At 40.2% G+C, this 26,494-nt stretch overlaps 1 protein-coding gene across 1 annotated transcript in view; it reads left to right on the top strand.

Annotated features, from left to right (window-relative positions):
- myo10 (myosin X) overlaps positions 1 to 26,494 on the top strand; it is a 230,997-nt gene that overhangs the window by 89,506 nt on the left and 114,997 nt on the right. The window contains exon 3 of the mRNA XM_046321903.1: positions 7,045 to 7,203. Within this exon, the coding sequence (XP_046177859.1) occupies positions 7,045 to 7,203 (159 nt within the window). The remainder of the gene's footprint in view (positions 1 to 7,044; positions 7,204 to 26,494) is intronic.

The raw sequence follows: 26,494 nt of genomic DNA, 5'->3' as shown, positions 1-26,494 counted from the left end.
ATATCCTCATATAGTGCCTTCGGAAAGTATACCTTCCCCTTGACTTTTTCAACATTTTTCTACTTTACAATCTTATTCTAAAATGGATTAAATACGTTTTTTCAGCAATCTACACACAATACCTCATAATGACAAAGTGAAAACAGGTTTTTAGAAAATTTGTGCAAATGCATTAAAAAAAAAAAGTATTCACACCCTTTGCTAAGAGACTTGAAATTGAGCTCAGGTGCATCCTGTTTCCATTGATCATCCTTGAGATGTTTCTACAACTTGATCCACCTGTGGTAAATTACATTGATTGAACATGATTTGGAAAGGCACACACCTGTCTATATAAGGTCCCACAGTTGACGGTGCATGTCAGCGCAAAAACCAAGCCACAAGGTCGAAGGAATTGTCCGTAGAGCTCCGAGACAGGATTGTGTTGAGGCACAGATCTGGGGAAGGGTACCAAAACATTTCTGCAGCATTGAAGGTCTCCAAGAACACAGTGGCCTCCATCATTCTTAACTGAAAGAGGTTTGGAACCACCAAGACTCTTCCTAGAGCTGGCCGCCCAGCCAAATTGAGCAATCGGGGGAGAAAGGCCTTGGTCTGGGACGTGACCAAGAACCCAATGGTCACTCTGACAGAGCTCAAGAGTTCCTCTGTGGAGATGGAAGAATCTTCCAGAAGGACAACCATCTCTGCAGCAGTCCTTTAATCAGGCCTTTATGGTAGTGTCCAGATGGAAGCCACTCTTAACTAAAAGGCACATGACAGCGCATTTGGAGTTTGCCAAAAGGTATCTAAAGACTCTCAAACCTGACACCACACCTACGTTGAAGCATTGTGGTGGTAGCATCATGCTGTGGGGATGTTTTTCAGCAGCAGGGACTGGGAGACTAGTCAGGATCGAGGCAATGATGAACGGAGCAAAGGACAGAGAGATCTTTGATGAAAACCTGCTCCGGAGCGGTCAGGACCTCGGACTGGGGAGAAGGTTCACCTTCCATCAGGACAGCGACCCTAAGCACACAGCCAATACAATGCAGGAGTGGCTTCAGGACAAGTCTCTGAATGTCCTTAAGTGGCCCAGCCAGAGCCAGGACTTGAACGTGATCAAACAGACCTGAAAATAGCTGTGCAGCAACGCTCCCCATGCAACCTGACAGAGCATGAGAGGATCTGCAGAGAAGTATGTGAGAAACTCCCCAAATGTTTTATTTTGCCTTTATTTAACTAGGCAAGTCAGTTAAGAACAAATTCTTATTTTCAATGATGGCCTAGGAACAGTTACCGGTGTGCCTAGCTTGTAGCGTCATACCCAAGAAGACTCAAGGCTGTAATCGCTGCCAAAGGTGCTTCAACAAAGTACTGATTAAAGGGTCATAATACTTATGTAAATGTGATATTTCAGTTTATTGTTAATAAATTAGTAAACATTTCTAAACAGTTTTTGCTTTGTCATTATGGGTTATTGTGTGTAGATTGATGAGGGGAAAAAAACTATTTAATTCATTTTAGAATAAGGCTGTAATCGTAACAAAATATCAAAAAAGTCAAGGTCTAAATACTATCCGAATGCACTGTACGTCTTAATACCTGGTCTGTCTGGCTGAATTAAATGTCTTTGGCCCCAATACACTTAAAAATGTAGTCCGTTTTGTTTTCATTAATGTCATTTGTAAGAACAAAATATTAAATCCGTTCTGTATTTGAGCTCTTCCATATTATTTTGTCTTTCCAAAGTTTAGAATCCCAGGCCAACTCTAAGTTGGGAACTTTTTCAACTTCTCACTCTATTCTTCATGTGCACCAATGGCAGACTGGAAATTTCCCGGTGGTCTGAGGCTCGTTTTGACCTGCGGTGAATAGTCAATTTGACCAGCTATAATATAGCAATCTGGAATGATTTGACGGAGAATCCACATTGTTACTAGTGGTAATTACTTCCTGGTTACGCTGAAGGAGCTATGTTATGACTCTTCCTTATTAACAGGCTGACAAGGGTGAAAGAACATTTGATGTGAGTTAAAGCTTTTGTACAGAGGCATGTTTTTTGGACTTTCATATTATACTTGCAGTCAATGTTCAATTTCATTGACTTAGTGTATAGATGTGTTGGCTTTATGGACACCAGTGAGGGAACATTGTAATCTACATTTTTTGTAGAGGTCTTTTTCGACTTTTGTATTATACTTACTTACATTGTTGTAGCTTATGTTTAAGGTGTGTGTGTGTGTGTGTGTGTGTGTGTGTGTGTGTGTGTGTGTGTGTGTGTGTGTGTGTGTGTGTGTGTGTGTGTGTGTGTGTGTGTGTGTGTGTGTGTGTGTGTGTGTGTGTGTGTGTGTGTGTGTGTGTGTGTGTGTGTGTGTGTGTGACATTTTTTTGATATTTTTGTTATGCTTGAATATAAAGATAATCATTTGAACATTTGAGCTAACTCTGTATATCTCATTCTCTTTTTAAAAAAGTGTAGGCTAATAGTTGTGTCTTGCCTAGTACATTTGTATGATGTGCTATGATTGGTGTATTCCTAGTGAGTTTTTGAGGGTGCACCCATAGCCATAGCATACCTTGAAAATGCAGTGTTCAGATCGGCTACTTTTTGGTCATTTGGTCAGTCCCAAATGTTTGTATTTTGTAATGTGGATAACTTTCTTCCCAGATGAACATATTGTCCAAATGTATAACTAGTTTGGTTGGCCGTTACATCAACAAATAGGGTTAGCCTACAAAGTTAGCGGTCTGGTGGTTTACGTGAACAGGGTGGCCTGGGATGGAGCCTGAATGATTGTTTCAGTCCGCCCCTGATGTGTACCAATCTGGTTTTAGATCTGGACATAGCGCCGTTTCAGCTGCTATGCTGTGTTAAATTTCTAAGATCATACTAATCATTCTGCTGTTGACCATCACATTCTCATTCAAAGGTTGACTGAAATAGGCCAGGAACAGGATTCTTGCATGTGGTTTGAGAATGATCTAACAGACAGGACACAATATGTGATTTCTGATGGTGTTAAGTGTAGTTTCCTGGATATTGCAAAGGTGTACCGCAGGGGACGGTATTGGGACCTGTCCTCTTTTCTATTTATATAAGTAATATTGGTCTATCTGTTAAAACTTGTAATATGAATATGTATACAGATGACACTGTTATGCCATTTCCCGAGCTGTTGACCAGGCTATGTTAGAGCTGCAATCGGACCTTTTTGCATTGACTTACAGAAAGCACTAGTTGGTTTAAAATGTGTACTTAATGCGGGCAAGATTAAATACATAATAAATAATAATAATACAAATATTTCAAATGGACTACATTTTCATTAATTGGATGGTTCTCCCATTTGGATTGTCAAATATTTATTGTTTAAAAAATGCAAAGTGCGAGGTGTTTTTTGGGTCATTGTCCTTTTAAGAAACAAATGTAAGTCCCACTAAGTGCAAACTAAATTAGATGGCGTCTCGCTGCAGAATGCTGTGGTATCCATGCTGGTTAAGTGTGCCTTGAATTCTAAATAAATGACTTGCAGTGTCACCAGAAAAGCACCATCACACCTCCTCCTCCATGCTTCACGCAGCCTGATTCACACAGTCTCCTCGGAACAGGTGATGTTGAGATGTGTCTGTTACCTGAACTCTGTGAAGCATTTATTTGGGCTGCAATCTGAGGTGCAGTTAATTGCCCATTTCTGAGGCTGGTAACTAATGAACTTTATCCTCTGCAGCAGAGGTAACTCTGGGTCTTCCTTTCCTGTGGCGGTCCTCATGAGAGACAGTTTCATTATAGCGCTTGATGGATTTTACGACTGCACTGGAGGAAACTTTCAAAGTCCTTGAAATTTTCTGGATTGACTGACCTTCATGTCTTAAAGTAATGATGAACTGTAATTTCTTGTCTTAAAGGAATTTCTAATTTCTTATTTGAGCTGTTCTTGCCATAATATGGACTTGATCTTTTAGCACATACGGCTATCTTCTGTATACCTACCCTGTCACAGCACAACTGATTGGCTCAAACGCATTAAGAAGGAAAGAAATTCCACGATTTAACTTTTAAGAAGCGACACCTCTGAAATTCATTCCAGGTGACTACCTCATGAAGCTGGTTGAGAGAATGCCAAGAGTGTACAAAGCTGTGTTAAAGGCCAAGGGTGGCTACTTTGAAGAATCTCAAATGTAAAATATATTTTGATTTGTTTAACACTTTTTTCAGTTACATCCATATGTGTTAATTCATAATTTTGATGTCTTCACTATTATACTACAACATAGAAAAAACTATTGAATGAGAAGGTGTGTACAAACTTTTGACTGGTACTTCTGTACCTGCAAAACACCATTCTCAATGTCAACAGTGTAGAGGCGACTCCGGGATCCTGGCCTTCTAGGCAGAGTTCCTTTTGTGTTCTTTTGCCCATCTTAATATTACATTTTTATTGGACAGTCTGTAAGATGGCTTTTTCTTTGTCACTCTGCCTAGAAGGCCAGCATCCCAGAGTCACCTCTTCACTGTTGACGTTGACACAGGTGTTTTACGGGTACTATTTAATGAAGCTAATATACTTGTCATCTTGCTCAGTTGTGCACCAGAGACAGTTTGCACTGTTCTGTGAAGGGAGTAGTGCACAGCGAGAGCTTCAGTTTCTTTGCAATTTCTCGCATGGAATAGCCTTCATTTCTCAGAACAAGAATAGACTGACGAGTTTCAGAAGAATGTCCTTTATTTCTGGCCATTTTGAGCCTGTAATTGAACCGACAAATGCTGATGCTCCAGATACTCAACTAGTCTCGAGGCCAGTTTTATTACTTCTTTATACCAGGATAACATTTTTCAGCTGTGTAACATAATTGCAAAAGGGTTTTCTAATGATCAATTAGCCTTTTAAAATTATACACTTGGATTAGCTAACACAACATACCATTGGAACACAGGAGTGATGGTTGCTGGTAATGGTTCTCTGTACGCATATGTAGATATTCCATTAAAAAATCAGTTGTTTCCAGCTACAATAGTGATTTACAACATTAACAATGTCTACACTTTATTTCTGATCAATTTTATGTTATTTTAATGGACAAAAACTGTGCTGTTCTTTAAAAAATAAGGACATTTCTAAGTGACCCCAAACTTTTGAATGGTAGTGTATAGATTATTCTTGTTTTATTTGGAATGTACATTTTTCTTGATTGTGAAAATGTTTGTACTCAGGTCACCATTGTAAATGAGACTCTGGTCTCAATTGGGCTGACCTGAATGAATAAAATGTTTAATAAAGAAGAAGAAAAAATACACAGATAAATACAGTTGTTTTTCCTGAGTGTAATTTTAATAGAGCTGAGATTTACTTTGAAGTGCAAAGTGTAGCAATACAGGTGAAATCAGTATTTTACCCAGACTTGGTGGTGTAAAAGAAAGATTGTAATGCTGTGAACCAAGAGGTTGTGAGTTCAAATCCTGGGTGAGGACATGTTGAATTATAACTACTGTTTAAATGCACATGCAAAATGTAATCATGTGGGTCACATTTGTAAGTTGAAAATTCTTTATATTGATAGACCGTGTGTGTGTGTGTGTGTGTGTGTGTGTGTGTGTGTGTGTGTGTGTGTGTGTGTGTGTGTGTGTGTGTGTGTGTGTGTGTGTGTGTGTGTGTGTGTGTGTGTGTGTGTGTGTGTGTGTGTGTGTGTGTGTGTGTGTGTGTGTGTGTGTGTGTGTGTCCGTTTCCCTAACCTTGTCAACAGACAAAAGAGCTGTGAATGGATCAGGGCTTTGATGGGCATAGCAACAGTAACAAGGGGTGATGTGTAATGAGGCACATATTTTGGGGGGGAGAATGTTTCTTTAGGGCTACCAGGCAACGTCCTAAAAACGTCTTTATGGACATCCCCGGAACAAGTCGGGAACTAGACAAAAACCTCCAGGGGACCAGACAGAATATTCTATGTTTTAAACATCTTTGGTCCCCGGAATGTACTTACAACGTTCCAATAAAACATTGGAGCGTTAATATCTTGTATTCGCAGAATATGGCAATAATTTGCACTGTATGTTTGGTGTGACGTTGATTGAATATTCTCCTAATGCATGTAAAACCAAGTATATGCTATTTTCCAAATCACGTGAACATATTGATGATTTATGCATACGTAACATTGGATGGTGCCCTCATTGATTGTGTCCCCACTTATACATTTCTAGGCATCTGGATTGATAATAGGCTTTCCTTCAAAAATCATGTTGATGAGTTAATTAAGAAGTTAATAATTAAAATGGGATTTTATGGGAATAGGTCATGCATTTCTTTAAATGGCAGAAAACAAATAATTCAGTCAACATTTATTCCGGTCTTAGACAATGGTGATATTGTCAATATGAATGCAGATGCCACTGTATTGAAGCCACTGGATGCAGTTATCGTAGTGCATTGTGCTTTATTGCGGGTGATAGTTTCAGCACACATCACTGCACTCTGTATCAGAAAGTAGGCTGTCCCTCTTTGAAATCTCGTATATCGATGCATTGCACACTAGTTTTTTATAAAGCCGTGTTACATAACCTACCTCCATACCTAGCTTCTCTGTTAACCTACGGAAATACAAGCTGTCAGACGCGGTCTAAGGGATGGCTAACTCTGGAGATCCCTTCCATCTCGATAGAGTTAGGTTAGCCTTTAGCTATTTTCTACCTTGCTCGTGGAATGGTGTACAGAGTTTGCTGAAATTGGATGAATTAGTGCCTCTGAGGCAGGTCAGATGGCTGTGTGAGGACCTTTTTAGGGAAGAATGTGTTTGTTTCTTATGATTCTATGCTTGATCTTTTTCTGTGTGGTTTTGCTTGCTTACTTTGTATGTTAACTATGTATTTTTACTATGTTTTGTAACTTTCCCCAGGTCATTGCTGTAAATGTGAATGTATTCTCAGTCAACTCACCTGGTAAAACAAGGACTAAATATGACATGAAGTCAATTATGAACGACTATTCCAGATCATTGTTGTAAAGGAGAATGTTTAGTGAACTGTCCACTCACAACCTACAACCGACCCTCTGTGTTTTGACCCAGGTGTACACCTACAAGCAGAATGCCCTCACCAGACAGAAAGTGCAGCCCATGCACCCCAGCAGCTCAGGGGGAGTGGAGGATATGGCCAGCCTGGAAGACCTTCATGACGGGGCCATCATGCACAACCTGTACCTTCGCTACCAGCAGAGGAACATTTATGTGAGTTATTTATATTAGAATGATACTCCTCACTTTGTGCAAATCAAAGTACCTCATTATCTTGATCACAGAGACCGTTAAAACCACAAAAGTATGCATTAACAACGCTGCTATGCCTTCTTCCGAGTGTGTGAAATCTATGTGAGTGTTTTACGAAGCCTTGTAAAGTAAGGATTAACACACTTTGCCATGCTGTCTCCCCTTATGGTGAGAGTAAGAATTCAAGAGAATGCAAGCCCCATTGTTTAGTTCATCGAAGATACATAGATTTGCCATGGATTGATACACACATTTACTTTTGTAGCTTATATTGTGTCAACATTTACAAATCAGTCAGACAATATTTCAAGTAAACTAGAGCAGAATGGTTCATAAGTTTCAAGTTTCTTGTTCTGAAATAACTTCATATAGTATATTCCCAGCACCTAAAGTAGTCCATATTTCATCTCACTGTGACATGGCTCTAAAACAGTCAAGATGAAAACCAATGAGGAACTTCAATGTCTCATGGGACCATTTCAGAAAATAAATAGTTATTTGGTTTATCAGAATGAATGGATTACCTCTATGGTCCATATTTCATCTCACTGTGACATGGCTCTAAAACAGTCAAGATGAAAACCAATGAGGAACTTCAATGTCATTTTTGTTATGAGATTTGAAAATGGCCATGTCCAGATGTAGAGATATACAGTACCTCTTCTTGTTTCACATGATCAGTTGAGAAGCAGAAAGTGCTGAGAAATTATCCGAAGTCTGTTTTCGTTTCAGTCCCCCACTCCTATACAACGACTTTTCTCACACAAACACTAGTGATGAATGAAGAGGTCAGTTTATGAAGAAAACCAGGAAGAAAAGTCACACATACAGTACACACTTTACTAGGACTAGAGTTGTTATTCATGCATCCATTAGGCCACACATTACTGTCAAGTCTTAGTACAGTGAATCGCTCCAGTACTGTGACATCAACCACTTTATTCATTTTGAACGGGCACTCTTTCAGACTGCCTGTTCATGGATGGGGACCTTTACCACACACTCACATCATTCACTTCAATACACCACCCACTTAACCTTCTACACAAACAAAAAGATATTCAGGACACAAAACTACAGATTAGAATGCTGGCATCCATTTTGTTAGCCGTTACCTAGTCATTATCTATTCCCAGTATGTCTGTCAAGATAAATCACCATCCTGCAGATTTACGATTATACTCCCATTGTTAGGGGGGTTACATGTTAGGGGGGTTAAATGTATTAATAAAAATTTGAACTAAAGCTCTAATGATACAACAGACTCTCAGAAGCACAAGTCTGTAGGCCTTACCATTGCTGGGATATAACAATTTGTGTGTCTGAATTCTGGATCAAAAGTTCACGGAAGATCACGCACATGGCCTGGTTTCCCAATAGCATCTTAAGGCTAATAACCTTTTGTAGGTCCATCATTAAATCTCTGACCTGGTTCCCAAAATCATTATTGCTGAAGTTGCACTTGAACATTCTCGTTCTTTACCGACTGCTTCAGACCACCTTGTAGAACAGCGACGTACGTCGTCGTTAGATGAGTTTTTGCCCTTCACTTTACATTCAGAAGATCTCCGCTAAACATAGTCAAGATGTGTATCCAGCTCTCTGTGACCGCCGATAACTTCACAACCAAGTTGATTATGAATACAAAGTTGCCAATGTCATTGCAAATGTTACACAAGTGAAGGATAGGCCTAAAAATATTCTTAAAATAAAGACATAGATGACTGCATCAAAATATAAATCCAGTAAAGGCTATAGATCATATATAAGTTCAATCATATTGAAATCCATTTCATGTTCAGTCGATTGAGTTCTATTTCACTAATAATAGGCCACTATAATTTATATAAATATTTTTCTTGATGTGCAAATCTGTGATTTAGTGTATTATTGTTATTGGGTAAGCCGCATCAATATTTGAAGCCATAATATAATATAAATAATAATAAATTATTATTATAATAATAATAAAAGTAATATCTTTCTAGGAGCTGATACGTTGTCAGTATTGTAGATTATTTTAAATTATGAAAAATTATTTCTCTCTCTTTACTGAAATTGGAGCTAATATCTTTAAGCCTTTGTCTGGAGTAAAATGTATCCATAACTGTTATAGGGGTCTACCGTCTCCCCATGGCTAACCTTTGTACACTTGAGGGATGCTTCGAGGAGTGCTTTGTTGTCTTCTTTTACTAAATCAGATGTTATTATCATGGGTGACCTAAATTCTGATTGGGAAATGGAGTTGTCAGACAATCTAAGACTTGTAATGATCTAAACCTAAACCAGCTGGTGACGAAGCCTACACGGCCCAACCATTAAGATCTTTCAAAGTTAACGGAACAAATACTCCAGATAAATATGTCACTAGTGGGGTTTCCCCACTGGATATTAGTGACTATTACCCAGTTGTCTGTGTCAGAGATGGATAAGGGCACAAGGCGAGACCCAGATGCAGACACGGGAGCCAGATGGTTTGAGTCTCTGATATTAATTATTATCCAAGGGGTAGGCAAGAGAATGGTCGTGGACAGGCAAAAGATCAAAACCAGGTCAGAGTCCAGGAGGTTCAGAGTTGCAGGCAGGCTCGAGGTCAGGGCAGGCAGAAATGGTCAGGCAGACGGGTTCAGAGTCCAGACAGGCGAGGGTCACAACTGGGAGGACTAGCAAAACAGAGAGAAGGCAAAAGCAGGAGAACGGAGTAAAACACGCTGCTTGACGTGACAAACAAGACGAACTGGCAATAGACAAGCCGGGAACACAGGAATAAGTACCCAGGGACTAATTAGGAAAACAGGTGACACCTGGAGGTGGGTGGAGACAATCACAAAGACAGGTGAAACAGATCAGGGTGTGACAAGATGTGAAAATGCATTACTAACCTTGTTTCATCACCTTGTTTCATCAAGAGGAACTTTAAAAACTTGTGAACAGGCTTTTTTACACAATCTTCATTTTAGTGACCTTGATTGTATTACAGCTATCCCTGAATCTGATTTAGCTTTGAGCATTTTTAACCACATTACGGGTTAAAGGGAGATCGAATGCCTGGTACACTCCGGAATGATCAGAAGTCATTTTGTGATATCCAATTGGTAGTTAGTCTTGTCCCATCGCTGCAACTCCCGGACGGACTCAGGAGATGCAAAGGTCGAGAGCCGTGCGTCCTCCGAAACACGACCCTGCCAAGCCACACTGCTCACTTAACCTGGAAGCCAGCCGCACCAATGTCTCAGAGGAAAAACTTTACAACTGGCGACCGAGGTCAGCTTGCATGTGCCCGGCCCGCCACAAGGAGTCACTAGAGCACGATGGGACAAGGACATCCCAGCCGGCCAAACCCTTCTCTAACCCAGACGACGCTGGGCCAATTGTGCGCCGCCTCATGGGTCTCCAAGTCGCGGCCGGATGCGTCACAGCCTGGGATCAAACCCGGGTCTGTAGTGATGCCTATCGCACTGTGATGCAGTGCCTTAGACCGCTGCACCACTCGGAAGACCATATTGGCAAGCTTTTAAGCAACTGAGGAATTATTGTGTAAGACATCAGAAAAGTTACATCTGATTATTATGTAACCACAATTTCGGATTGTAATGGGAACCCTGCTAGATTCTGGGAAACTCTCAAATCCCTGAAGGGCTCTACTTCCTCCTCACTTCCACAACAAATTAATTCAGACATTGGCCTCATAACGGAACAAAATGCATCATTCTACATTTAATCAACATTCTATTTCAGCTGACATCTCTTTGAAATAACTTCTAAGCCAATTCACAATAATATTGGGCTGGATGCTGATAGGGGTAACTTGCTGAATAATTAAAGAAATGGATTTTCAAATAAATTTATTTTAGGCTACTTACAAAAAAAAAGAAGTAAACTTGTTTTTTTAATCAAAATGCGCTTTGGGGCAGAAATGCCTTCTGGAACATGTGAACTTTCATGTGCCTTAATAGCAAATTTGTATGCCATCTGTAAATAGGAATACAATTGTTAAATTAGAAGCCTAGTTGGTTTAGCCACAGAAAAAAGTTAGCATCCTTCCCTCTAGCCATGATTGGCTGAGGTGAGTGGGCTGGACATGCCGAGAGATGAGTTCAGATTGGTCTGCAAATGTAGCACACTTCTGTCTGTAAGATAAGGCGGTCCATATGTGTAGGTAATTCTTTCTAACGTGGCTTTAAAAAAAAAGATATCACCTAGTAGAACTGCATAAGTGTTGCTATCCACTTTCCGGAGAACCGAGTTTTGAAATCAGTGGAATTAGAGTATGATAGCTAAGGAGATGGAGAAAATTCTGCCGATTGATTGCAAATATGCAGACGGAGTCAAAAAGAGAACACACAGAAGACTGTTGTATAAAATGCCTGTCTCCGGATTCCATCTTCAAACTAAGGGCAACCATGACTGTGACAGAGAGGGAGAAGTGTCCATCCATGTATACAGGTAAGATAGTCTAGCTAGCTACATTTTCAGATATTACATGTTTCTAATTTTGTCAGAAAGTTGTTTTCATTTCAAGTTAAAGTGTACCGGATAGCTATCTAGCTAACATTACGTGTATGATCTGTGTAGTAATATTATTCATATCTCAGAGCCATTTGGATTGCTAGTTATAGCCTAATGATAGCTAGCTAACATTGAACCTGGTTGGTTAGCTACCTGCAGATTCATGCAGGGTAGTAACGTTATGAGTTGGGATTATGGTTCATTGTTTAGCTAGCTAGCTACATGTCTAAACAAAATATTCCACTTTGCAAGTAACTATTTCATTCGAATATTCATGAAGTCACTGCGACAACTGTCGATAGACGTAGCTGGTAAAGTCGAGTCAGTGAAGACAAAGAAGAGCTCTCCAGTAGGTACCAAAAATATTCAAGGGCCATTTTTTCAAAAGTAAGGTTAAGAGTTTATCAACTTTCAATGCAGAATTACTTTCCCAATTGTTCCTCAACTGTAGTGTGTGATACTAAATGTTCTAGCTCTGAGTCTCTACTTTTATCAAATGTAAAAAAACACCATTTCAAATTTTGCTATTTAAGACCGTTGGTCACAAATGTGCTGCTTTGTTTGTGGACCTGTCAAAAGGTTTTGACCCAAAGGATCAGGTTACATTGGATCAGCTCTACAGAGCCCTCTCCCGCAGAGTGGATCGTAAACCATAGGCAGCAGATTATTCTCTTTGGGGCCTAGTTGGGGTGATCGGAATATCTGTGTGCCTTATGAAATGGTTACCGCACAAGAACTTCAACATCAAACTTTAGACCGGGACAATATATTTAATCCTCTGAATGTTGGTAATGATGAGAGATGGAATGTGGAAGATTAATGTGTATTTTGTGATGTCATTAAAAGTTAAATGAAGACTTTATAACAAAAACATTGTAACTTGAAGGGCTTGTGTAAATCATGTTTACATACTTTACGTTGTGTAGAAAATATCCAGGATAAGGTAAATGTTTTTGTGACGATAAGATTGTGATTTTAGTTCTCTAACGAGATCATAGTAAATTGTGATACCCCAGGGAACCCGGTGAGCGTGTCAGCAAGACACAAACTCCCCTTTTTACCCGAGGGTATAAAGCATTAACATAACAGACTAGGATGATCATGAGCTGAGATCAATGATTAGTCACGACCCAGAAACGCAACACAAGGTTGAAGAAGACAAAGTAGCCTCTTAACGATCAATGTTACAGTTAAGTAGCTGTTCTAAGTACTGTTTCTAAGAAAGCAAATATAAGTAGGACCATCCGGTTATTCTCTTCAAATCATTGTTTACACGGCTTTCATCACCACTCTGGAATCATCGACACGGCTGATTGGCTATCCTCAGGAGACCACTCTGGTTGACAGAGGAAGAACAATAATTCCAAGCACCACTCTCCTTTTGAAGCTTCCAGTCTGTTATTTAAACTCAATCAGCATGACAGAGTGATCTCCAGCCTTGTCCTCGTCAACACTCACACCTGTGTTATTGAGAGAATCACTGACATGATGTCAGCTGGTCCTTTTGTGGGAGGGCTGATATGCAGTGGAAATGTTTTTTGGGGATTCAGTTCATTTGCATGGCAAAGAGGGACTTTGTAATTATTTGCAATTCGTCTGATCACTCTTCATAACATTCTGGAGTATATGCAAATTGCCATCATACAAACCGCCATCATACAAACTAATATTTGTGTCATTCTCAAAAATTTTGTCCACGACTGTATATAAAAAATATATGTAAACACATAATTTGGCCAAATTTAAATATTTGACATGTATCCTAAAACATTTATCAAAAAATATGTGGGATGGTCACTTTAATAGATTTTTGCCCAAAGTTAACAGTGGAGAGATGGATTCATATTTTCTCTTAAAAGGTTCCAAGATGACCAGGGTTTGAATTTGAAGTCGAAATGAATGTCTGTCATTAGCTTTTGAAAATATTTATGTCCTGTCAGAAATGACCATGGAAATGCAACAATTTTTCAGACTTTTGAAGAGTTTCATTCCGAAATGCTAAATATGTTTAGAAATGTTGATAAATGAGCTTTTATTGTTTAATGAATGTATGAAAGAGATTGGTGTGTTTCTTCGCCATCTTTTCATGGCGTGTGGAATGACAGACATAGCTATACAGTGTCTAGTCTTCACACCCCTTGGCACAGTTATCACATTTTGATGGCGTGTTCAATGACAGACATATCTGTTTGAAATGTATCACTAATGGTTTTATGTTTTGTTGCAAAATGCTATACAGTGTCTAGTCTTCACACCCCTTGGCACAGTTATCACATTTTGCTGCCTTAAAATTGAAACTAAAAAGGGATTAAATGTAATTATTTCCCCGACAGATCTACGCAACCACATTTTCGATGTGAAAGAAAAGTATAAACAACGTTCTAAATTCATAAATGTTTTAAAAAATAAGATGTTTTGATTGCCTAAGTCTTCACACTCCAGAGTTAATACCTAGTGGAAGCATATTTGGGTGCAATAACAGATGAAAATAATTTTGAATAAAATTCTACCTACTCTTGGGGCAACATTGTTTTTGTCACAATTGCTCAAGCTCAGTAAATTCGGTTAGGAATCATTGAAGCACAGCAATATTCAAACCTGGTCTCTGATTTTTAAGTGGATTTTATGTCAGGACTGAGACTGTACCTTTCAGGAACACTGTCCTCTTGGAATGCCATTCTGGTGTGTCTTTGTCATTGGTGTTGGGCCAATTAGTGAAAGGTTGCTGGTTTGAATCCCCAAGCCGACTAGGTGAAAAATCTGTCGATGTGCCCTTGAGCAAGGCACTAAACCGTCGTTGCTCTGGATAAGAGCTTCCTCTACAGTAAATTACACACATTTAACTGATGCCGACACAACAATACTTGAAAATACAGAGGTTTCACAACATGTAATTCACACAACATTACTGTCCCGTATAACAAAGTGAAAAGAAGGAAGCCTGCGTTGAAAAAATCTAGTTCAAATCATCCATTATGTTTGCAACTAGGCCCTTAATTAGCAAGACAACATGACAAATATACATTTTTTGGGCTGCTTTCAATAAAAATGTCAGATCCAACACATCACAGAGTGAAACCCTCTGTATTGTAATGTAATGTGGTGGCAGCATTATGTTATGGCTGTGCTTGTCACCGGCAGGGACCGGGGAGTTTAAAAGGATTAAAAATAAATATGAAAGGAGAAAAGCCAAGGTAAAATGTTAGAGGAAAACCTGCCTCAGTCTTCTAAATACTTAACGCTGGGATAGAGTTTTGTTTTTCAGCGGGACAAGTACACAAATTGTAATGCCACAGACACACCAGACTGTTTTTTTCTAGAGGTGTTGAGTCTTCTCGGGGGGTCCAGTCCTCCACCAAAATTTACATTTGGCACTATGCATTGGGGCAGGTAGCGTTCTCCTGGCATCTATCAAACCCATCAGACTGCCAAATGGTGAAGCGTGATTTGTCACTCCAGAGAAGCGGCAGGTAGCTTAGTGGTTAGAGCGTTAGACTAGTAACCGAAAGGTTGCATGATCGAATTCCCGAGCCGACAAGGTAAAAATCTGGTGTTACGCCCCTGAACAAGGCAGTTAACCCACTGTTCCTAGGCCGTCATCGAAGATAAGAATTTGTTATTAACTGACTTGCCTAGTTAAATAAAGGTCAAATTAAATCTCCAGAGAACACGTAGGTAGTGGTACAAGTGACTAGCGCAGTCAGGATGGATAATAAACTGAGTGGCAGCATGTCCTCTGTAGTAGCAATACTGTGTAGGTTTTCACACTTCTCGGGAGCCACCAAGTCTGACATTAGGGAAGGCTCAGGTCCTTCCCTGCTCAAAGGTGTGCCAACTGCATCCCCTGTTGCGTGGCGATGTCCCCTCGAAGTTGTAGCAGCTCAGCCATTGTTGGTGGTGACACTTCAAGGAGTCTTGTATCATCTGTTTTCAGGATGATTCTCCTCGTGAGAATCATCCTGAGCCCCATTTGAGCCCCACGGAATCATCCAGCCCAATGACAGGAAGAGTCTCTATGCATGGTGGATTCTGAAGTGCACTGCCAGTTCTGTGTTGACAAAGACTACCACAATACTTATGAAGACACTGCCTCAAATTATATTTGTATGGAAACTGTTGTCCACTTTGGACAGAAAGAGAAACTCACACTGTGACACGTACCACACAAAAACTGGGGGAACGTAACATATCGGAGATATCATCTGAGCGGTTGTCCTCTGGTTCCAAATACTCATCAGAAGTCTCCACGGGTCATCAGAAGGTACCTGGGGCTCGCCTATGCAGTCTATACTGTAAAACCAACATACAGTTGTAAATAACTAACTTCAACTATAGGTCGATTTTTCTCATCCGTCTATATGCAAGGACATGTATCATGTCACGCAAATACAGTTCATACTTACACACTGTTCATTAGATCTTTGACTTCATAATCATATACAATCACAGGGTCCTCACACATGCTCATGTTTGTCCCTCACATGAAATGCCCAAGATAAACATACAGTATTTTTGGAAGACTTCACTATAAAGTAAAAAAGTAAAAAGCAACACCCAAAGTAAACCCATAAAACGATTGAACATTTTTCCCTAAAGCTTCAACGTCAACACAGAGCTCATCTAACACTTGGACTCCAGGCACCAGGAAGTCATCTTCTCTGTAGGGAGAGAGGGGTGTTTAAAATATCTTTCATTTCAGTTTGATTTTTCCAGCCATTCAACATAATGTCCTGTTACAGTCTAATACTCAGTACATGTGTCGTTTTTTGGGCTGAGGCTGTCAACATCTCGGACAGTAATAATAGGCCATGTTTATCCACTCAGTTGTCCAGTGTTGTTGATCCCATGTCGACTGGAGCTGCTTCTTCTTGTTTTTAGCTGGTAGGAGTGGAGCCCGGTGTGGTCGCCTGTCTGCAATAGCCCATCTGTTTGTGACCCACCTGTTACCTTGCAAGATTATTGCCATTCTTCTTTCTTCTTCTTCTTTTTTTCTCATCAATGAGCTGTTTTAAGCCGCTGACCGGATGTTATTGGTTTGTCGCACCATTCTCGGCAAAACACTAGACAGTGAAAAGCACAGGAGGGCGGCCGTTTTCCAAGATACTGGATCCGCTGTGCCTGGCACCGACGATCGTACCACAATCAAAGTCGTTTGTGTCACTCGTTTTGCCCGTTTTAACGTTACATCTAACAGTCACTGAAAGTCACCTATCTGCTTGCTTTATATAGCAAGCCACGGCCACGTGTCTGTAGGAGCGATCCATTTTCATGAACTTGGTCATGTACATAATGAACTGGCAGATGAGTGTATATTCATTGTTTAGCCGGAAATGGAATGTTCGTATCCTGTATATTTGACTGTGATATGTGGTTGACTCACCTAGCTATCTGAAGATGAATGCACTAACTGTAAGTCGCTCTGAATAAGAGCACCTGCTAGATGACTAAAATGTTAAATGTAAATATTATGCCTACACACCCATTGCACAGTTGTCACATTTTGCTGCCTTACAATTAAATCTACAAAGGGATTACATTTAAAAACAATTCTACACATCTACACAACCTTCTCCACATTTTCACTGAAAGAAAAAGTATATAACATTTTCTAAATTAAATCTGAATGATGTAACTTTTTGTATACATTTTATTGTATGTTGAAAAGCTCCAATAAGTTGCTAGTGGTCATCCACTGTGATACAACAGTGACACTATTGAGCCTCTAGCCTGAGAACAGCTGTATTCATTGTTTTTCACTTTCTCTGTCGGGTCCGATTTTCCCGCCAGATTTTGTGCTGCGCATAGGGGTAAGTAGAAGTTGCCCTTAACAGCTGATAAAGGGTTACATATATTTTTTATGCACCTAATGGTGAAAGTTAGGATTGTAATCTGATTTTAGATGTGTTTTTAAAAGCCCTACCTCAAGCCCCCATCCTCACTTTAATGTGGGAGTTAAATATACACACATCTGGAACGGTCAAGTTTGCCACTACAACATTTCCACCACTACCGGGCTGAAGTTTTTGTTCGTGATGGCAGGGGTTCAACCTCAGTCTCGAACTAAATCCATTTTCAAACGAATTCCCCTTTTAAATCAGGCATTCTACCAGGTCTACTCTGAATCGTGTCCTTGTTTAGAAGCCAAGAGCAATAGATTGCACAGTGGGAGGGAGATTGACAAAGGGCATAAGTTTGTTTGCCTTGACACTCATTTTTAGAGGCTGGTATTCGGGTGGTAATCTCAGTGGACGCTTGGCACGGTGGTTGTGGCTATAGCCAAGCTAAGAACCTTACGTTTTCCATCCCCTGATGCAGGCCAGTTAGTGTGTTGGCTTTGGAGCAAATATAAAGCATGAGCTGGCGTGCACCTAGAGAAAATTATTTAGTGTAGAGGTCATGGAGAATGCACAGTGATGCTGAAAAATTGGTGTTTTAACTAATAAATTACTGGGAGTTTATATGTATATAGAGAGAGGGTGTGCAACTCTCTATGTATATATATATATAGCTTTGGAGCGAAATCACAAGAGGGAACTGTACAAAAATGATTTTACTTCAAGACCCAGACCATAAGGCTACATTTGTTAGAAGCAATGTAAAAGGTTTTCTTAGTCTTTTTCACTCAAATGATGAGAGAGAAGTCATGAGATAAAAAAATATGTCTAAAGTGAAACCAAACAGTAGCAGGAGACAACTCGCCTCATATTAGAGTAGATACTGTAGATGCAATTTACAGATATGAGGGCCAAAGTGAGGGTTGAATTAATTCAATTTACAGATATGAGGGCCAAGAGTGAGGGTTGGAATACATTATCAAAGAAGGGTCATTCATGGCAACACAATTGAAGTTAAGTTGTTTCCTAATTCAATTGATAAACGCATGATGACCACCTATGGTTTTGAACTAGAAAATTGAAGATTACTGGAAAATTAAACAGTCATATGACAAGATTAAGTCGCTCAGACAAATTCTTTGATGTTGTTGTTGTGGCAAAGGTTTATTTTGCTCATGTGAGAAACTACATTAGATGTCCAGAAGTATGTGGACACCTGCTTGTCAAAATCATGGGCATTAATATGGAGTTGGTCCACCATTGCTGCTATAACAGCCTCCACTCTTCTGGGAAGGCTTTCCACTAGATGTTGGAACATTGCTGCGGGAACTTGCTTCCATTCAGCCACAAAAGAGAATTAGTGACGTCGGGCACAGATGTTGGAGAAATTAGGTCTTTCTCACAATCGGTCTTCCAATTCATCCCAAAGGTGTTTTATGGGGTTGAGGTCAGGGCTCTGTGCAGGCTAATCAATCTCTTCCACACTGACCTCAACTAACCATTTCTGTATGGACATTGCTTTGTGCACGGGTGCATTGTCATGTTGAAACGGAAAAGGGCATTCCCAAATTGTTGCCACAAAGTTGGAAGCACAGAATCGTCTAGAATGTAATTGTATGCTGTAGCGTTAAGATTTCCTTTCACCGGAGCTAAGGGGCCTAGCGTGAACCATGAAAAACAGCCTCAGATCATTATTCCTCCTCCACCAAACTTTACAGTTGGCACTATCCATTCGGGCAGGTAGCGTTCTCCTTGCATCCACCGAACCCATTTTCATCCGTCAGACTGCCAGATAGTGATGTGTGATTCATCACTCCAGAGAATGCGTTTTTACTGCTCCACAGTCCAATGGCGTAGTGCTTTACACCACTCCAGCCGATGCTTGACATTGCTCATGGTGATCTTAGGCTTGTGTGCAGCTGCTCAGCCATGGAAAACCATTTCATGAAGCTCCAGATGAACAATTATTGTGCTGACGTTGCTTCCAGAGGCAATCTGCAACTCGGTAGTGAGCGTTGCAACCGAGGACAGACTATTTTTATGCGCTACTCGCTTCAGCACTCAGCGATCCCGTTCTGTGAGCTTGTGTGGCCTACCACTTCCCAGCGGAGCCGTTTTTGCGCCGAGACGTTTCCACTTCCCAATAACCGCACTTACAGTTGACCGGACAGGCTCTAGTAGGGCAGAAATATGATGAACTGACTTGTTGGAAAGGTGGCATCCTATGACGGTGCCACGTTGAAAGTCACTGAGCTCTTCAGTAAGGCCACTCCTATACAGTAAGATTGCATGGCTGTGTGCTCGATTATATACACCTGTCAGCAACGGGTGTGGCTGAAATAGCCGAATCCACTAATTTGTTCACATACTTTTGTATATGTAGTGCATCTGAAAAGTAGATAGCTAATCTCATGCTCTGCATACGATACATTTGGTTCCTCACCTTTGACCCTTTTGGTCATTGTGTTATGGTTCTTTTCCTGTCATATCATTCACTTTCCCCACTTGAAAGCCAAAGACAGGACAAGGTAACCATGCCTTTACAAACATCAAGAACAACTTGTGTGAAGTAAGGCGGCCATTTCATATTTTCAAAGCAGAAGCTGTTTCTTGGCTTTAGATACATATTTCTCATCATTATTCGTCGTTCCCTATTTCACCAATGACCATCCCATCTCTCCTAGTCTATCCTCTCGTTTTCCCTGTGCCATTTGTCTGGTAAAACAGTCATTTAGGGCCGAGACGGGACAGCCATGGCAGGCGTGATGAATTGATTGGATAATTTTAACCATACGGGACCGTTCAAATATGATTATCGTAACAAGATGGCATTTGTCAAAGGTTATGACGAAGGGGATGACGACACAAGGCTTCCTTTGTCTCACGCTTGTTTTGCATGGGGGAAAAGGCAGGGTCAGATTCGTTCATTAGTGTAGACAGAAACCTAGACGGGAATGTTGCAACTATTTGTCCTACATTTCACCCTTTTCATGTATGACTGCATTCCATTGGTTGTTTCTCTCAATTATACTGATTTATCCCAAAAGGTTCCTTTGTTTGGTCATTGTCTAAGCAGAAACAGCTTGTTGTGATTGACAATGTATGGCGCTGTACTGTACAGTGTATGAAAGCATACAATATCCTGTGCTAAAAGATCTGGACCTTTATGGCACAGGGTTGTTGGTTCAAGCTCCATTCCACCTGATCCCCCTCTATGGAGAATCTCCATTGAAATAGCTTTTTAGTCTAAGACTAGGCTTAACCTGTGTCTTTGAAACCACCCCTATTTGCTTTATATGACAAGGACATACACATTTATAAACATTTCTGTAAATGTGTCAGATTTAGCCAAACATCATTTTTAACTGTTGTCCTTGTGTGTGTATAGAGCTCTTACCTTTATCACCATCAGATATTTAAACCATATTAATCCACATGTCCCTTAAAAATGAATGGTTTATTGCCACTGTGCTTCATATGGACAGCCAGAAGCTTGAAATGTTGTCAGGGTTGTATTCCAAAGAGGCAATTGCATATTCTTACATTCCCGTGTTAAAACTGCTCAGTGAACAATATCCCAAATCCCTGCTTTCAGCCAGCTGTCTGCCCTGGGTGCTGTTGAAACTGAATCGTAATGGTCAGTTCCAGGAAGAGGTCTTACAGACCAGGGCCTGAGGTTTATCTCATGCTATTTTGGCACTATTTGTCATGAGTTTTTTTCTCCAGTGTTAACTGAGTAAGTTGCTAAGTATAGTCTTTACACCTAACATGATAATGTAGCAGAAGCTTTGAGTTGCTCAGACCCTGGACATATTTATAGTGAATGTAGGCTAACTGTTGTTATTACGCTCCAAATGTAGCCTAAGCACTTTCCGGCAGAGGTTCTAGTTCTCTGTCACTGCAACGGATTGGATTCATATGGATTCTGGAGAGGTCATTTTTGAGATCAGTGTAGATCCGCCATAACGAAAAAAAAGTTGCAAAATCCATAGTGAGGGAAACATGTATTCTGACGAGCAGTACAACAATTCTTAATGCAATCGCGGGACGAACACTTTTGAAAGCAGTTTTGGCCTTTGTTAAAAAAAGACGGGGATCCCAGCTTTCCATTGCTTCCACGATTATTTCTCTTCTCCTACAATTGCGCTCGTGCCATCATTTTTACAACCAACGTTTCAAGCATGGTACAGCTGCACAACATAGCTCTTAAAGGGGCAATGGTGTATTAAAATGGTAAGTACTTACTTTGTAATAAAAAACTCAACTTTATTAATAATAAATAACAATAACAATCAGGATGCTATGTCCAATGGCGTAAATGCAGATGGACAAACCCCATACTTCAGCCTATGTATTTTTAGCCACTATGCTGCATCATTTGGGCTACAGGTGATAATGCTTATTGCTGATGGCACATCTGACAATATAGACCATGTATAGGCTATATTTAAACATAATTATTACCAATATGTTACTTGGCTCATTTCTGGAGGAAGAAATTATATTTGAGAGGGTTTGTCAGCATCATTTTATTTCCATTCATTTTGGTGTAGAATGTTCTTTTTAAAAAGTCACCAGAACTGAGCTTCTCAGTTCCTTCTACATACAAATTCACCTGGTGAGAACCCTGGACCCCATAAGGAAAGAGACTGGAATTGGTCAAACTCACAGTTTGATACATTTACAAAAAGGACCCTCTTTCCCTAAAAGCATGGGGGTCATGACTTTTCTTTACATGTCCCCAGACACTCGATCTGAGAAAAATATTTAATATTAAGTTTACGTTTGTTTTGTTACCATTAACCCCTGGCTCTCCGTCATGGAGCTAAACTGAGCGAGCCAGACCTAGCATAGAGCTATATCACTGGTTAAATTGAGAACTTAACTCAATGGACTTATAAATGGATAATGTAGCCCAAGTGCTAAGTCAATGGAATGTAGTTGAGAATTTAGCATTTGTTTTTAGCCATGATGACGCAGTGATGTCAAACTAACTGTGTCGATAAGTACTCTCCATCTCATAGTTTAATTTCAGGATGTAGCATTGTCGCTAACACATTGAGGTGAACCTGAGAATTTTGCTCAGTGTTAACCTCAAGTGCTTCAACGTAGCTTCAAAGCGATAAACTAGCCTCATTGCTAATTAGTGGTAGCATTAACACTCCTACACAGTAAGTTCAATTGAGAATGTTAGCTTCAGTGGCACTAACTCACAGGAGTTCGATTGAGAATGTTAGCCTCAGTTCTCAGGCTTTGATTGTAACCAGCTGTGCTGTTGAGTGGTTCCCTTACTCTTCTCCTATGGAGATTCCAATGTTAATCTCTCTCTCTCTCTACTCTCTCCCCCATCAGACATTCACAGCAGGCCATTGGTCAAACAGGAGATTTTTTCATTTCATAAGCTTTGGGACAGTTGCATTGAGTGTGTTTTTTTTTGGTACAACATAGACACAGACAGTGTGTGCCTGTGTGTTTGTTTTTGTACTGTATATGTAGATTACATTTGTGTAGAGGTAACTTGCCAACTTCAGTGTGTGCGCGTGCACACTTTAATTTATTTTATTTTGTATGTGTAACTGCAGGCAATGACCTTTTTCAGTTACAGTTTGGGCTCCATTCTAGTGGTCACGTTTCAGAACCCAGCTGCTTACATTTAGAGAATATATACGACTATTGTTCACCCCCTAGGTGGGCAGACAGCCTTCTCTGACAGACATTTAATGATGAGACTGATTTTAGTTCCCGTATCCCTAAAACAGTAGGCCTATCCAACTCAGTTCAGTCACTTCCATCTTCTATAGTGAGCTATCCGTCTGCGGCTCACATGTGACATACACGACACCTTTCCACATCCTAAGCAAATATAGATTTTTCATGGCCGCTCTAGTTGGCTCCAAACTTCAGGTGTGGCAATGGCCACGGTTACCAAGCACTTCAACACAGGGTTGGTCAGTTCAAATTCCGGGTTAGTCAATAATTAAACATTTGAAAGAAATAGCTTCTTCTCTTCAATATCCTCCGAGAGGTCATTGAAAATGTAAATAAATATGTTCCATTATTGAATGGGAATTTCAGTTTACTTCCTGAATTGTCTAAGTTCAATTGGAATTGACGTCAACCCTGCTACAACGGCATGGTTGACTGGCTGTGTTGTAAGAGAAGTGCTTAAAGTAAACCAGAGAGTTGACTATGTCTTCTTGGAGTTCATCCCATTTAAACTTGACCCTTTTATAATGTAGTTAGGGCTTGAGATACTGTATCAGGACTCTACTGTGCGACCATTTTACTCGCATATGAGCCTAAATATTTTGTTCTGCGACCTGGAATTTTTATTTAGGAGCACCATAAATGAACGATTCTAACTTTAATAGCAAATATTTTTCATTGTGCTCCTAAATTTCTTTGTGTGCCCAACATTTTTTCAAAAAGGTCAGCGTAGAGCCCTGTTTTGTCCCTATACCTCAAACGTTCGATCACATCTCCCTTCTTAGACTTCATTGCATATTTTGTAGCCATGTTTTAAGTTCTGAACACATTTATCATGTTTGAGGTTTGGCCCATAGTGAGACCTTCAGGTCAATCACGTTAGTCTTTGACTGATGACTAACGTTCTGTGTCTCCTCCATTATCACAAGGGTAAACATTTCTGTATGAGCACACACTCACTTCCACACACACGCATACACACACACACACACACTCATATTACCAAACAGACATCTGTGTCTCCCATTTTAAGCAAAGACTACAATCCCCCAGCGAGAGATTCCCAGATTCCTTCAAAGAAAGCACCAGTCTTTCAGTGCTGCATAAACACTTATTTTAAGTCCCCATGTCTGTGCTAGGCCATTGATAGATGCAACTGCTAGCTGCCACTCTCAAGTCATTTCAAAAGCACTTGCCTCTAATGGCGTGAACAAATGTATGCTTACGCGCATGGACACACACGCAGACACACACATACAATTGTGCACACACATATACAGAGATACACACACACACACACACACACACACACACACACACACACACACACACACACACACACACACACACACACACACACACACACACACACACACACACACACACACACACACACACACACACACACACACTTTCTCTCTTTCACAGATATACACACACACCCTATTTACCCTCTTGTAAACTGCCGAGCAACTCTGTGCGCCCTCTCATGTCTTTGCTGAATCACAGTCTCTCTCAGTCGTCTGTGAGTCTACTGACCTATTTCTGGTTAAGAAGGCAACCACACGGCCCAGCTCCAGCCTCTGATCACAGTCAGATGTGAAAGTCTTTGTTCCAAATGGCACCCTAGTCCACATATAGTGCACTACCCCATACCGCTCTGTCAAAAGTAGTGCACTATGTAGGGAATACTTTCAAGTTTTAATGTTACATGCACAAGGCATTCCATGCCTTTCTTGCAAATGCAAAACCCAACAATGCAATAATCAATAACAATGTAATATTAGAAAACACACAAGAAATATGAATACATTTGAAGAACACAATAACTAAGTAAGTAAGCATTCTACAATGAACAAAAATATAAACGCAACATGTAATTTGTTAGTCCCATGTTTCATGAGCTGAAATTAAAGATCAAAGAAATGTTCTATACCCACAAAAAGCTAATTTCTTTAAAATTTTGTGCACAAATTTGTTTACATCCCTGTTAGTGAGCATGTATTATTTGCCAAAATAATCCATCCACCTGACAGGTGTGGCATATCAAGAAGCTGATTAAACAGCATGATCATTACACAGGTGCACCTTGTGTTATGGACAATAAAACCTCTCCAAAATGTTCAGTTTGGTCACATAACACAATGCCACAACACAATGCCACACATGTCTAAAGTGAGGGAGCAAATTGGCATGCTGACTGCAGGAATGTCCACCAGAGCTTTTACAAGGAATTGAATGTTAATTTCTCTACCATAAGCCACCTCCAACGTTGTTTTAGAGAATTTTGCAGTACAACCGGCCTCACAACCGCAGACCACATGTATGGCGTCGTGTGGGCGAGCGGTTTTTCTGATGTCAACGTTGTGAACAGCTAAATGGTGGCAGTGGAGTTAAGGTATGTTCAGGCATAAACTACAGACAACAAACATAATTACATTTTATTGATGGTAATTTCAATGGACAGAGATCCTGTGACAAGATCCTAAAGGTATATGTGACCAACAGATGCATATCTGTACTCCCAGTCATGTGAAATCCATAGATTAGGGCCTCATGAATTTATTTCAATTGACTGATTTCCTCATATGAACTTTAACTCAGTAAAATCAATGAAATTGTTGCATGGTGTGTTTATATTTGTGTTTAGTACAGTGGGGAGAACAAGTATTTGATACACTGCCGATTTTGCAGGTTTTCCTACTTAAAAGCATGTAGAGGTCTGTAATTTTTATCATAGGTAAACTTCAACTGCGAGAGACGGAATCTAAAACAAAAATCCAGAAAATCACATTGTATTATTTTTAAGTAATTAATTTGTATTTTATTGCATGACATAAGTATTTGATCACCTACCAACCAGTAAGAATTCCGGCTCTCACAGACCTGTTAGTTTTTCTTTAAGAAGCCCTCCTGTTCTCCACTCATTACCTGTATTAACTGCACCTGTTTGATCTTGTTACCTGTATAAAAGACACCTGTCCACACACTCAATCAAACAGGCTCCAACCTCTCCACAATGGCCAAAGCCAGAGAGCTGTGTAAGGACATCAGGAATAAAATTGTAGACCTGCACAAGGCTGGGATGAGCTACAGGACAATAGGCAAGCAGCTTGGTGAGAAGGCAACAACTGTTGGCACAATTATTAGAAAATGGAAGAAGTTCAAGATGATGGTCAACCACCCTCGGTCTGGGGCTCCAT

The sequence above is a fragment of the Oncorhynchus gorbuscha genome, linkage group LG22 (assembly GCF_021184085.1).
Source record: "Oncorhynchus gorbuscha isolate QuinsamMale2020 ecotype Even-year linkage group LG22, OgorEven_v1.0, whole genome shotgun sequence".
Taxonomy (NCBI): domain Eukaryota; kingdom Metazoa; phylum Chordata; class Actinopteri; order Salmoniformes; family Salmonidae; genus Oncorhynchus; species Oncorhynchus gorbuscha.
The sequence above is the reverse complement of the archived record's forward strand: the minus strand, read 5'-3'. Positions and strand labels throughout refer to the sequence as shown.